Below are 13,728 nucleotides of genomic sequence, written 5' to 3'. Positions count from 1 at the left end.
GATGAGAAATATCGTATCAAAATGAAAATTTTAAACATTTCCCTTTGGAAGCATGAGACAGAAGTGGGAGAGCTCCTCCTCACATCCTCCATTTGTCTTCTAGGCTGAACATCTGGCAAAATCAGCTCGACCTGTAAGTGTTTCAGCGCTGATAAACCCACACATCCTGACTAAAGGGGTTCTGACCAAAACGTCAGCACATATTTGTTTCTTTGCGCACCAGGACATTCAGCCAGGTTAACTGTGTGCTCAAATTTGCCCTCACACAGCGTCACACAGCCTCATGCTTGGCACCAGATAAAAATAAAAAATGTTTTTGAGGGGCCAGCAGAAACTTCTGTACCCAACAGCTAACTGATGTCTAGAAATTCTCCCAGAAAACTCTGAGGCCACATATTCGTTACTAAAGACCATGGGCTCAAAGTAGAAAAAAACAATGGTATTAGAAGAGCATACATTCAGTCCTGAAATCATCTTTAAATTATCTGAGAAGAGCTTCAGCATGCACAGATTTCACAAGCATGAGATTTTCCATATACCTGGTGGGATAAACACCACCCAGACCCTCCTTCAAATGTGCTGCCAAGCAGTGAGCTACGAGTACAGTGATTTTGCACAGGTGGTTTTTTTTAGCTAACTCGCAGACCCCGAGAATCTGTTATTCACAGGAGCTTGAGAAACTCCCTAAGAGTTTGTTGGTTTACCCCTCCTACCCACAGTCAATTGCCTCTTTGGTTGGACAAAACCAAGCCCCAGCCCTGCAGTGACGTGGCTGCATTAAGGCAGGGGAATGATTCTTCAACATATTGCCTTGTCAGAACTTACCGGTAAGTGTCCAAGCAGAGATGAGACACTATCAGATACATAAATGATAATCCCATCAGTGGTAAGAGCAATGAGAAAGCCATCTAGTGCCTAATGATAAAAGGCAGGCAAAAAGAAAAAAAGAAAAAGAATTATGCAAGGGAACAACTTAAGATATAATAGGCTAATTTATTCTTTGGTGATGTTTCTAACAGCCTAAAACTAACATAAATCAATTATGGAAATGATAGTTCAATACGGAAAAATAAAAATTATACATGCTGTCTAATTCAACATTCTTCTTATATTCTTATTTGCTCATTAATATTAAATTGACTTGTATTTTTCACCCAGTGAGTATTTATTTAACATGAAGCAAGACAGTGGTGGTTAAAATTTCTACACCCACACAATCCTGGTGACTTCAGTCACTTCATTATGTGTCTGAATTACACAATAGTTAACCAATTCGGTGCGTAAGAAGATGTTAGATACCATCAAGGCAAACTCAGCATTGTGGATAGATGGATGGACAGATGGATGGATAAGCAGAGACAGAAAAATTATACAATGCTGTATTTTTAGCAATTTATGGACAATATGGACAAGATCTAAAGCCTTATTTATTTTGCTTAAAGCACTTATTTGTTAGGCTAGTGACAGAACATTTTTAAAGTTTGTTTTTTTCCCCCTTTCTTATTCACAAAGGTTTCTGTCCTGGAGTTAAAGTTCTCTGTCCCTTTTAAGTCACTGCACGTGCTTTCCTCTTTGGGTGTTCTCCCTATTCTTCACAACATCTTCTTGTATCATTGACCCAGTGTCTGTCCCTATTCTTCTCTAAGGTCTGGGAGGTTTAACCTCTGGTCAGCACCGTGCACAAAGCCAACTCTTCTAAAGACACTGTTAGGCTGCTCTGCAGCTTAGCCACAGGGAGCCAGAGATGCAGCATTCACCATCTTCCCCCACAGCCAGTTATTCCCACCTCACTGTCATACTCTGCCTTTGCTGAAAATAAGCCCTCACTGGAAAAAAACGCTGATTTTAAGTACACAGGTCAACGGTCTAACATAGTCCAGCAAGCCAACGGTTATTAAAGAGCTTTCTCTCCCCTGCCACTTCTAAGGGGGGAATTTGTTTTGATTCAGCTGGAACAAACTAGTTTGTTTGGTGAGAGAAATTCCCAGAAAGAATGAACAGACTTTTCCAGGGAGGTGAGTCATGACGTCCTGACGAAAAGGAATAACTAAGACACTGCAGCACCTCCCAGCTCAGCCCAGCATACACCCTTGTTTTGGTGGGGCAAAGAGCAACAGCTGCCGACGCAGGGTAGGAGATGGCCTCGCCAGAGGAGCATGCAGCACAAAGCCACAGCAGCATCCTTAAGAAAGGAAAAAAACGTAGGCTCACGGGGTGTTCCTAGATCAGCTAGGCATTTTGTAGGTGAGAGTATCAGAGCTGTTCTCCCAAATGCACTTAAAGGCAATCCAAGCAAAAGATAGAGCTCACATGGCAAGTACGGCACCGCACAGCTAGCAGCAGCAAAGGCAGCAAAGTAAATGCTGCCCTGGCTAATGGGACGTGGGAGGAAGAGAGCTCTGCTGGTTTTCTCAGGTCCTTCCAAGTTTTCGCTAAAACTGCTAGCTGTAGAGCTGCTAGGCTCTTCTGAGAAGGGAATCCTCTTTTTTCCTCTCTCACCAGGCCAAATCTGGGCCAAATTGGTCTTCACTCCTAAATGAAAAGCCGTTTATCTTTAAGGGGAAGCAATCATATTTTTAATTCTGTGTCTGCAAAGCATTTAGCACAACATTGGTCTCTGTCAGGGTTGGATTATATGTGCCAGCAGAGTAGAAATCATTAACGTTGGGACCTACAGGTGAAAAGAAACTATATCTCTGAACTACTCCATTGAACTGATTACTTCTCACTAATCTATGCAGCTTTAATTTCTTTTTACCTCTAACATCAACTGGGTGAACTCCTCGTTGCTAAGAAATGAAGGCTTCCAGTCTTGTCTAATCTCACAGGCTTCTGTCTGTGCTGTGATTTCTTAAAGAGAAAACATCAAAAAAGCAACATGACTCATGCTAGTTGGAATTTTTTTTCATTTTCAAGTAACACTAGGTTTCTTTTAAGAGGCTTTCAGAGGAATCATCCTCAGATCATTCTCCACACAAAGCCTTCTTGTACGCAACAGCCATTTTCCACGCCATCACGATACAAATGCATTAGAAATCAAGAAAAGGAAGAGGAGATGTTTTGGGTGGTCTGAAGAAATCCTTCAAATATTAAGGTCAATGGGCTAATTTCAGAGTAGCTGAGCATCACCGTAAGCAGAGGGTGTCTGTGACTCTGGAGGTGTTTCAGGAAGGCTCACGGGAGTGCCCAGGCAGGAGGACAGGCTGCACCCAGCCATGTCCTACCCCAGGAGACCTGGGAACAGGGCACAGAAACCCCTTTCCCCTGGCTTTTGTAGTGCGTGCTGTTCCTCAGCTCCTCCTCCCTCATGCTCTGTTTGAGAGTGTACAAAGCTTGCCGGGGGCTGCGGAGGCCAGCGAGGGAAATGGAGCGATGTCACTACATCAAAAAGCATACAGCACTGCACCTTTTCAAGTATATCTATGTTTAACTGGTCAGCACTGTATTCAAACCTAGCCCATTTCCTGAGGCCAACTGCTCTGCCTTACTCTGCCCTGCACTTAGATTCATGTCCTCTCTGGAGGCCTTAGATGCTTGGAAAAAACAGTTTTCTGTTCAAGCTTCTGGAAATTGGCTGCTGGGCAGATACAGAGCCAGTGCCTTCAACGGGAGCAGGCCAGTGCCCTCCGGTACCTTTCTGTTTCTGTAAGAAGTCGATGGTCCTCTGCAGTATTGTGGACTTGTCCATCTTGAGAGGGTGGCCGTGGCCCTGCAGCATCGTGCAAAGCTCTTTAATGAGGACATTGAATTGGTCTCTCCTCTTCTTTTCAGATTTGTTGCGTGATGCCCTGGGTGACAGAAACATAAACGCTGCTAAGTAAAATAAAGGACCTACAGCTCGACCCAGGGAGAGGTAAATGGCTCTGCCTCAGCAAAACACTTCAAATACAAGAATTTAAACTCCGCTGGGACTGCTTATTTGTTTAAAATTAGGCTCAGGCGTAAGCGCCTTGCTGGTGCTTAGAGCCTTGCAGCAGGACTGAGCTCGCCGTCAGCAAGGAATGCCTGGAGGTAACAAATATGATTTACATTCATTTGAGTGAGACTCTGTCCTTACATACATTTCAGCGGCAGTTCCCATTGTTTCAAAAGTGGTGATAATGAGGTGAAGGTGTTATGGGCAAAATTTCTCCAGTAAGAGAAGTCCTGGCATCTACATGCTCACGTTTTGCCCACCTTATTTTCATGAACTTTTGTTTTGCAGTTAGCACACACACATATAAAGGTCAAAATGCGAAGGATTCCTTGCTCCCTGACTTGTACTTGCAAAAGTAGCTTATAGACAATGCTGTGCAGAGACATCTCAACTGCAGAATGAAGTCAAGCACATGCTTTTGTATCTGGTTTTGAAAATCTGCTACCATGATACATGAAACTGGGAATGTTAAGAGTCTGGCTGCAGAAACCACAGACAAGTTTCCACCTTGCATTAATACAATTTAAGAATGTTTTATTAGGGTTTTCCCCTCCATTAAAAACAATAAAAGAGAAAGCAGATCCATTCAGTTTCTTCCAAAATGTTCTTTCCAATGCTCATATCTGAGATAATCCTATTTTCATACAACCTCTTCCAGTAGTAATTAATTTTCTTTACAAGTGTATTCATGATGATACATGCTTCCTGTGATCTAGACCGAGTGTGGTATGCAGAAAGCATTTCCATTCATATTCAGGTTGGCATTTGGAGGTTCTCAGATCCAGCATTTACGTTCACAGCCATCTCTGTTTTGGCACTTGTGTACGATGATTACAATTAGAACTGAGCCAAATGCTTCTCTGAAGGGAGACTAACTCATACCTGTGCTAAAGCAGGACTGCTCTCTAAGTTTCACGGGGAACTCTACCCCAGGTGGGCAGCACTGCATGGTGTCAGTAAAATCACAGGTCAGGAGTCCTGCATCAAGATAATAAATAGCCATGGGATAACACAAGATCTGAGGGCACGACAACGTAATTTAAGGACCACTCAGCTGATTAACCCAGTGTAGGGGTGGTCAAACACGCTATGAGAAGCTTGAAAATGGTGACTTAATTATGCTGTTTGCGGTCCGCTATACACAGCCTGTAAACTGCATGGGGGTTTTGCCCCTGACATCGGTCCCAAGTACTTTTTCAAGCATCGGACAACACGGCATTTACAATTCTCCCCCGAGACAGCTCCTACTCTCAGTGCTCTGTGCATCCCTTCGTACCTCTTTGCCCTGTCCTTCTCATCTTCATCCATCAGTTCGTTTACACAACACAGGGCTCTGGAAGGAAAAGACAGAAGTACTTACTGAGACATATTCCCTGACCTTGTTGAGGATGTCAGAACATGGAGCTTACTGGTTTGTACTTTATGACCTCCTGGATGTTTTAATATTCACTTTCCCGAACTCCACTCTTGTTATGTAGTTTCTTGCTTGTTCTGTCAGCTACTGAGGCTTGAGAAGTGGAACTGTTGCTACAGCTACATACAGCTACATATAAGCTACATACAGCTACAATAAGCGTGACTTTCGAGGGAAAAAGCTAAGAGCCAGCAGCCCCTCAGCCCGCCTTTGTACTCCCCTCTGCCACAGGATGGGGAACCCTGCCAAAGCACTGAACTCTGCACAGGAATCGGCATCTCCCCTGCAAATCTGCACAGGAATCGGCATCTCCCCTGCAAATCTGCACAGGAATCGGCATCTCCCCTGCAAATGTGAGAGCCGATTTGACTCTGATGTCTGTACCAGGCAGCACTGCGCCTGGTCCCGTTTTGGGAAATCAAACAGGCTGCTGGTTGATTTTAAGCATTGCAATGCTTGAAAAGCATCTGAGATTTCTTTCCCAGTGGAAGGGCACAGGACGGACAAGGAAACTGTGCTAATCCCCCAAAGATTAGTATTAGGCAACAGCAAAGTACTATCAGGACATCTAAGAGATGGTATGACAGACAGGTTCATCCAAAGCACCCTGCAGCTAATGACTGCTGCTTGTGCTGGTGGACTTCCACCACGTCATCTGAGCTGCGTCCTACCACTGGGATTCGTACCCAAGACTTCAAGTTAAAACTTCCTCACCTGGCACTAACCAGTGAAAAGAAGGGAATGTGACCTGGGTTCCCTGGGTTCTATGTGTCCCTGCACCAGAACAGTCATTGTGGGCTGCTGCCTTTACTTATCTTAACTGTTCCTGCAGCACAGGTAAGGAGAACAGTTGGTTACAACAACCCAGGACACGGTACTCTCAAGCCCCGTGAAATGATGGAAAATTCAACACGAGGGTAACTTCTTCACTGGCGACTTGCTTTCTGTGACTCAGATGGGCTAAGTCCGAGGGACGGGGAGCCAGGCAGATGCAGGCAAGCCAGCTGCCACCACTCCACGCCGCGTCGCCCGGGTCAGCTCTGCTGGGTCGCACCCCCCTCAGACACCTCCAAAGAGGAGATCGCACCCGTCCCTGGCATCAGCACCAATCTGCCTTCAACTCTAGTGAGCACTTTCACTGGCAAAGCCCTCCCACCCTGCCCAGCGCCCAAGGGGCATTTTTCAATGGGTACATCCAAATGTTTTTCCCTGCTTTGAGACTACTCCAAGCTCAAACAACTTGGTGGCTACACAAGTAACACAAAATAAACCCACCCACAACTGACAGGAAGTCAAAGATGCTGCTCACAGTAAAAGCTACAAAAATTTACCCTCCCTTTCCTGCTCCAGGGCAAGGATCTCCCTCCCTGCAGATGACCTGGGCAGAAGAAACTGTACGATTTCTTTTGTCCCGAAATAGGAATGCACTCCATGGGGAGGAAGTGGTTCTCCCTGCCGAGCCACTAAAAGCTACGAGCCAAATTAGAAATTACCTGTTCTATTCCTCAGATTCATCAGTCCAGACTGATGGAGTGGGATTAGCACTTCTTATCACCATGTAAATAGAGATGGAGAAAAATTAATCCTGGAAGGAAAAGCAAATCCAGTTAAAACACAGTTGCAGGCAAGACGTTTCCTAGAGAGCAGCAATCACGTCAAAGCTGAAAAGTCTACCACTGTAAATTAGAAACATGCTCAAGTATAACTGGTGAAAGCTCAGCAAAGCCTCCAGGAACGGGAGCTGGACCATGTTCTGGGTCCCCTGGCTCTGTGTGCACCACCTGCTGCCGCAGAAGCAGCCTGGGAAGGCCAACTTGACCTCTCGTGTCCAAAAAGCTATGTGGCCCAGCAGGGCAGAGGAATGGCCACTGAGGATCGATCAGAGTCCTTCTAAAGTATGACTGTTTACCTGGCATGCGCTATGAAAACCAGCGAAGTATGATCCAAACTTCATCTATCCAATCTTGAAACAAAAACCTCTTTCGAGATGAAAACGATCACCTAAAGTCAGCGCAAGCCACAAACACCCACTTGTGGACGGATCCCACTAAGATCTGCTGACGGGAAACATACATCTCCTTTTTGTTTGCGAGTTAAACGGTTACTAATGAACACCCTTGACTTTACCCACACCACAGTGCCCATCGCTCTGAAACCGTCGCTGTTGAAATTTGTTTGGCTTCAGATGAGCCTCATTCTCAGGAAGGATACGGATGCAACCAGACTGTCCATGACCGACAGTTATATCTTCAACCACATCCAAATGCTGGGCTTCCAAATTTAACAAACTTTTAATGCCCTCAAAGTGACCTCCCTGCTTTGAGCCCCGGGTCATGGCTCTTTCTTCTGTTACCATTAGTTCCAGCATCAGCTCAAGACACTGCAAAAAACTCGCTGCCGCTACCAGGGATTACATACTTGTAACCATGGTGAACAAGCGAAAATACCCCCACATTTTTGATCATCTAGAGGACTAGCAAGAGCTTGTTTCGTTTCTCCAACTAGCGAAAACACCTCGAAGGGAAGGAAACACAAGAAGGTGGCTGAAGAACCGCTGCGAGAGACACACGTCAGGCACGATGCTGGGAAGGGCAGCTGGGACGGGGCAGGGGCTGAAAATGCGGGGTCGCGGCTGAACACCACGAGCAACGCAGACCCTAACCAGCGATACAGTGAGAGTGCTTTGAGGGGAGGTTTGTGTGAGTAACGTGAGACAACAGGCCAGATTCCTGCTCATTGCAGCTCAATGAAATTATGTCAGTCCATTTGCTCAAAAAAATTGGCTCAGATAAGGGTGGTTAGGGTGGTTGTAAATGTAATACGGAAAATAACCTGCAAGAGGCTTGAACCTCCTGACACATCAGAAGTACAGGAGTAACATATAAAATACCTAATGTGTTTCAACGGTAAGTGATTCGGTAAAAAATGCGGTTGGGCTGAAGTGATCATTTTCAGTTTGGAACATGAACTTCCAGGGAAAAATCTCACGCAACTCCCAATATCACCAGTGAAGCTGCAACTGAAAACAACACCTACGTAACAAGTTTAAACACAGTGGATCTGCTACGCTTCTGTTCTCACAGTCGTCGTACGCCGGTCAAGTTACAAGCTTTTATCCTCGTTCAAAAGGCGCGTGAGATCTTATTTGTTACCCTGTTGAGCTATCAAGGACCTGCGGTGCTTATCTTAGTCACTGCTGCTCACCGGTCAGTGCTGTTTTATCAAAATCATACAGTTGTTTCTTCTCTAGAATGACCCATACAGAAGTTTTGCTAACTCATAATAATTTTGGAGATACATAGGTATAAAGAAAATTCTTTTTAAAGCAATGGGTTAAATTATAAAAAACCGCTTGTGAATACGCCAACAGATCTATCACAACTTTTCAGGAAAGATTTTTTCTATACAGGCTTAAGTATGCAAAAATTCAGCCAAATAAAAGGATTCTTCCCAAGCTTTGAGCGCAAAGCTTTATGCAGAAACCTTCACACTGCCTTGCCCACAGCTTGTCTAACAACTGAAAACTCCCGGGAAGCCTGACAGGTTTTCTGCCTTGTACACATGGTTGCTCTCCCAGCCAGCTTGAATAGCAGTAAGTTGAGGGAAGCTGCTTGGTCACTGGGAGAGACAGCAGTCCAGTTAATGCTCACCGAGTCTAAATTGGGAAACGAAGCCCAGATTCTCCAGTCTCTAGCCGCAGCTATCGCATCCTGCTGATGTGAGCTGCAAGGGGCAGAGGAATGAGGCTTCCAGGTCAGTCCCAGTGGGACACCCCCAATGAACGTGAGAGATGTCCTCAGTCAACACCAGAGGCTCTAACAGAATAAATCGCCATAAAAGAATTCACAGGCCTAAACACACAGAGAAGCTTTTTGCATGATGCAGCAGGATGGTGAGCTACAAAAAGTCTTAGCAGAAGACACCTAAGGACAAAATATTCTTAACCGGATTAAGCACTTCAGGACTACATTTAGCTAAGTGCTTTTTGTCTTGTTATGAGCCAGAGCTAAATATAGTAACCAGAATACTTAAGAATAGTTTCATAAGGGTTGTATACACTCCTCGGCAAGATAAGGCACTTAGCACTACTGACAGCAGTATGTCTGCATGTTAAGAGTGTTTTAAATAGCTCCAGATAGAATCTCTTTGACCTTAACTGTATTAACCAGAGGGATCAAAATTTATTTATTGCTCCTGAAAATCCTCTCCTGTAACACAAGGATTCCTGAACTCTATGGGCAGGTAAAGAGAGAGGACACTTGTCAGTCCTGTTAGCATCATTTTTAACCCCCACCTACAATAGGTGAGGATCAGCCTTCTCACAAAGAAATGCACATCCATCATTGCCTAGAGCCCTCTGTAAAGTGAAGAGATTTTTTCTTCCTTTGCACAGGGAGTCTCAAAAAACACTCATAGCATTTTAAGGGCAAGTTATATTTTAGACTTTTCAAATATCACAGTATTTAAAGTTGTTTCCAGGGTTACAGAAAGGGTAATGTAGTATGACAGCCTTAACAAGACAAATGGACTTCTCAGACACACAGCTAATAGTTAAAGCACTACTCCATGCTACCTGTAATATTCTGGCACATTTTTTACTGAAGAGAGAATGGGAGAGAGAATTTTGTTTTTAAATTCTTTGTTTTGCAGAACTGCCTGACTTCAGGAGCTATCTAAAACTGCAAACTTTTGACTAAGGAAAATGTTTATTTATTGGTTTGCTGCAAAATATTAACATTACCTTAGGATAACTCTTAATGGAACATCACATTAGTAAGAATTATCCCCTGAAACCAACAGTTCCTATGAATGCTTCATTATAGCTTTAATTTTAATTATTTGGTTATGTCACTGATGGCAGGGCAGAGATCACTCTATGAATGTAATGCTGCACATGCCTTTGTGATCAGCAACAAATAAAGCTTTCATCAGTCACCTAAAAAGTCCCTGAACCCAGCTAATTTGATTGCTTTTCCCAACTATATCAACTGGTCTAATTAAAAATATTCTCTATGCATAAAAACTTTTGTGCTTGTATTTAAATTTTCATAAAATTTTGCATTTGAGTAATGTACGGCAGTTAGGGAGTCTTCAAATCTATACTGTAGGAAATATTTTAATTATGGAAATGTGCTGTGCTAATAATTTCCACAGATTTTACATTGCAACGAATTCAGCAGAGAGCCCTCAATTACAAGATGCAGCACTTTGTGGCACAATGCAGTCATAAATAAGAGAGTTAATGCATTCTCCAGCAATACGATTTATATGTCAATATGCCAATGTTTCATTCTTCTTGAGGCAACAGGAGGGCATGACTGTGGTTGACAGCTAAACAGCTGATTTAATTTTTAAAAGGCAGAATTTAACCTTTTCAGTAAGTGCTACTGATTCAATTATAAGATGCTAATGCAAATGACATTTGAAAAACCAAACAGTGCCACTGAATCTTTATGGCAGTTAGCACAGAAGTGATCACCACCTCTCCAGGCAGCGCAGCGCCGAAGCCCTGCCGCCTGTCCTGTGCCTGTGCCCGCCGCTGAGCTACCTGCGTGTTGGCCCATCACACAGAGCACGGAGGAAAGCCACAGCGGCGGCTCTCACAGCCCTCCGCTGCAAAGGTCCTTCTCTTATACTGAGCAGACTCGACGACAAACTTACCCACCTTTGGGACAAATGTTTCTGGACAGGCTTTGTCCCAGCGCTGCAGCAAGCGGGCAGTAGCAGCAGTAGCTGCTCTGCGTGGCTATGGCATTACGCTCCGCTGGAGTACCCCATGCGGCACTGCCTCGCCGCTGCCGCGTCACAGCTCAGCGTGAAAGCACGACGGGAAATGCTAAGACTAAAATAGATATGGCAGAGGAGTTGCATCTCTGCACTATTTGACCTGCTTGCTTAATTTTTTTCGGCTTGCAATTTACCCTCTCCTTTCCTTGCCATGCCTTGCCTTCTGTTGTTCTTCACTCTTTCCTGCTCTTCTTTCACTTATCCCCCTTACTTAACATCCATTGGTTTGCCATTCAGAGAATTGGATCTTTCTTGAATGTGGTTTCTCTCCATCTTGTTGTTCCTTATGTCATCTGCCTTCATTTTTCCATTGCTTTTTCTTCTCTGTGTTCTTCACTTTCCTCTTCTCAAAAGAGAAAAAAATATTATAGTGATCTCAGTATTGACAATCAATCAACCATTTAACTGTGGGAACTCTTGGCTTGCCCAGGTCTGAGGCATGCACGACTGCCAAATTCTGTTTAGGGACACATTGCCTTAGGGATCATGCTGATGGGGATCAGATGGGTGCCTTCAACACAGTTGGCTTCCACACCACCTTGGTCCAGGTCCTGTCCTGCCTGATAGCGCCTAATTCCAGTTTCAGACCCTTTGCCTCTTTGGAGGAACTGGGATCCCCCTGAGTGCACTGGTAGAGCTGTGCAGCACCATCCTTTACAGAAACACCACCCTACACCTCCACCGCAGGATGGCTGAGGGCAACGCTCCAGCACAGCATGCTCATCCGTGGCAGCTAACGCACACCTTCGCTCTTTGGGGGTGTCAAGGCAGGGTGACGTGCCATGACTGTACCTTTATTTTCACCCATCTTTGTTTACGGGAACATGAGTAATGGTGGTGAATCGGAGAGGGAACCAAATATTCTGTCCTCTTTTGTTAATCTGCCAGAAGTGGACTTTTTGTGCCACTATTGCATCTCAGTGCACTCACTTATCTACAGCATACCCTCCCCTGGTTTATTGAGCTCTAAATTTAGCTTGTTACCTGTGACAGATTTATGACTACATTCATTATAGCATTAACAGCTTCAGACAGAAGCTAAGAGGTGCCCAAAGAAAAAGGAATATGCAAAACAATTACACCATAAAAAAGGCTGTATCAGAACACTGTGATTCAGCACAGAAATGAAATGAAAGACACAGGGAGGAACAATGGTGGTGCGCTGGGTTTTTTTGTTTTTTTTTTTTAACTAGGATATGCTGTTTTCTAACAAAAGAAAGGGGGGAAAGGATTAAAAACTAACAGACACTTGAAAAGAAAAAATGATTACTGGAACATCTTGTTCTCTAAGATTTTTGAGAAAACAGCTGGCCAAGTTTGTTCTGTTCCAGCAAATTACTGAACCTTGCAGGTACAAGATACAACATTGTAGAATATTATTTAAAATGTCTCCAGGATTTCTGTAATAAGAAGGGCATGCATTTAATTAATTCTATCAATTTGTCTAATAGCCTCTTAAAATTCTCAAAACATGGCAAAAGGCAGAACTGCTGATTCACAACCCTAAGTAATACAAAACTATACTTCGACTGGCACAAGCAGGGTAGGATAAAAATGCATATATGCATAAATGCAAATAATACTTCTGCAGTCTTGGCTGAATACCTGTGTTCATTGGTAGCTGTTCAGTTACTACAGGAAAGGTAAATGTGTGTTGTAGTATGAAATGATGATATCAAACCTATAAACAATTCTTTAACACACCTGACTCAGTCAGACATAAAGCCAAATAATCCTCAAATAATAACATAGTTTTCCCTCATGTAGGATGGGATCAAAGGCAGTTGTCCATAGTTAATCCTTCAGCAGAAATTGAGATGTGTGTTTTCAAGGGACTTTTTCCAGAAAAGTGCACATAGAGCTAAAGAGAAGGCAGCAATATTGAAATCTAACAGTCAGAAGTCTTTTGAACAGAATGTTCTCCAAAATTTCCAGCAAATACGAATGCTCTTAAACCTCTGCTTCTGCTTATGGCTGATCCTGATGGTGCAAATGCATGCGTGCGTGTGGGTGGGTGCATAGACACACATATATAAACACACATTTTACTTCAGAGCAATTTGCAAAAAAATACCGAGGGCAATTTCTACCAAGAAAAGCAGTAGTGCCATTCAGGATGACTCCTGCACCGCTCACCTCCTGATGTTGGAAGTTAAGTAACCATTCCTGCTGGCTGCATGCGAAGGGGAGGTGAGCAGAGCTCCCTCTCTCATGCCTCAGGCCACTTTTTATCATATTCACTTCTCTGGCAAATCACAAAGGATGGGGGGTGTTTGGGAAGGTTGACCCAACAAATTTCAGCAATGAAGACAGTGGCTCAACAAGCTAAAAAAAACAACCCCAACGCTATTGATTCTGCAGCTTAAACAACATGGACAACATCTGACCATAAACCCACCGCTGAAATTCTGGCTAATTTCAGGGTTTCATTCAGAATAGTTTCAACACTATCAGAGCAAACCAGCTAGGAACATTTTTAAAAGAAACCAACACTCTCTGCTAACTCAACAGTGTTGGCTTCCGCACCTACTGCAGAACTGCCTATAACGTGGGTGCTGGCCACCCTGACACCTTGTGCTCCGTTTTCAGGGATCACCAGCTGGAGCTTCTC

The 13,728-nt window shown here is 43.9% G+C and overlaps 1 protein-coding gene across 1 annotated transcript in view; it reads right to left on the bottom strand.

Moving 5' to 3' along the window:
• Positions 1-13,728, bottom strand: part of PASD1 (PAS domain containing repressor 1) — a 53,362-nt gene that overhangs the window by 22,494 nt on the left and 17,140 nt on the right. Inside the window, exons 2-6 of the mRNA XM_075162305.1 lie at positions 6,824-6,915; positions 5,193-5,249; positions 3,634-3,788; positions 2,759-2,850; positions 826-915 (exon numbers count right to left, since the gene is read on the bottom strand). Of these exons, the coding sequence (XP_075018406.1) occupies positions 826-915; positions 2,759-2,850; positions 3,634-3,788; positions 5,193-5,224 (369 nt within the window). The 5' untranslated portion in view covers positions 5,225-5,249; positions 6,824-6,915. The remainder of the gene's footprint in view (positions 1-825; positions 916-2,758; positions 2,851-3,633; positions 3,789-5,192; positions 5,250-6,823; positions 6,916-13,728) is intronic.

Source organism: Calonectris borealis, chromosome 13 (genome assembly GCF_964195595.1).
Source record: "Calonectris borealis chromosome 13, bCalBor7.hap1.2, whole genome shotgun sequence".
Lineage (NCBI taxonomy): Eukaryota > Metazoa > Chordata > Aves > Procellariiformes > Procellariidae > Calonectris > Calonectris borealis.
This window is presented reverse-complemented; position numbering and strand designations above follow the sequence as displayed.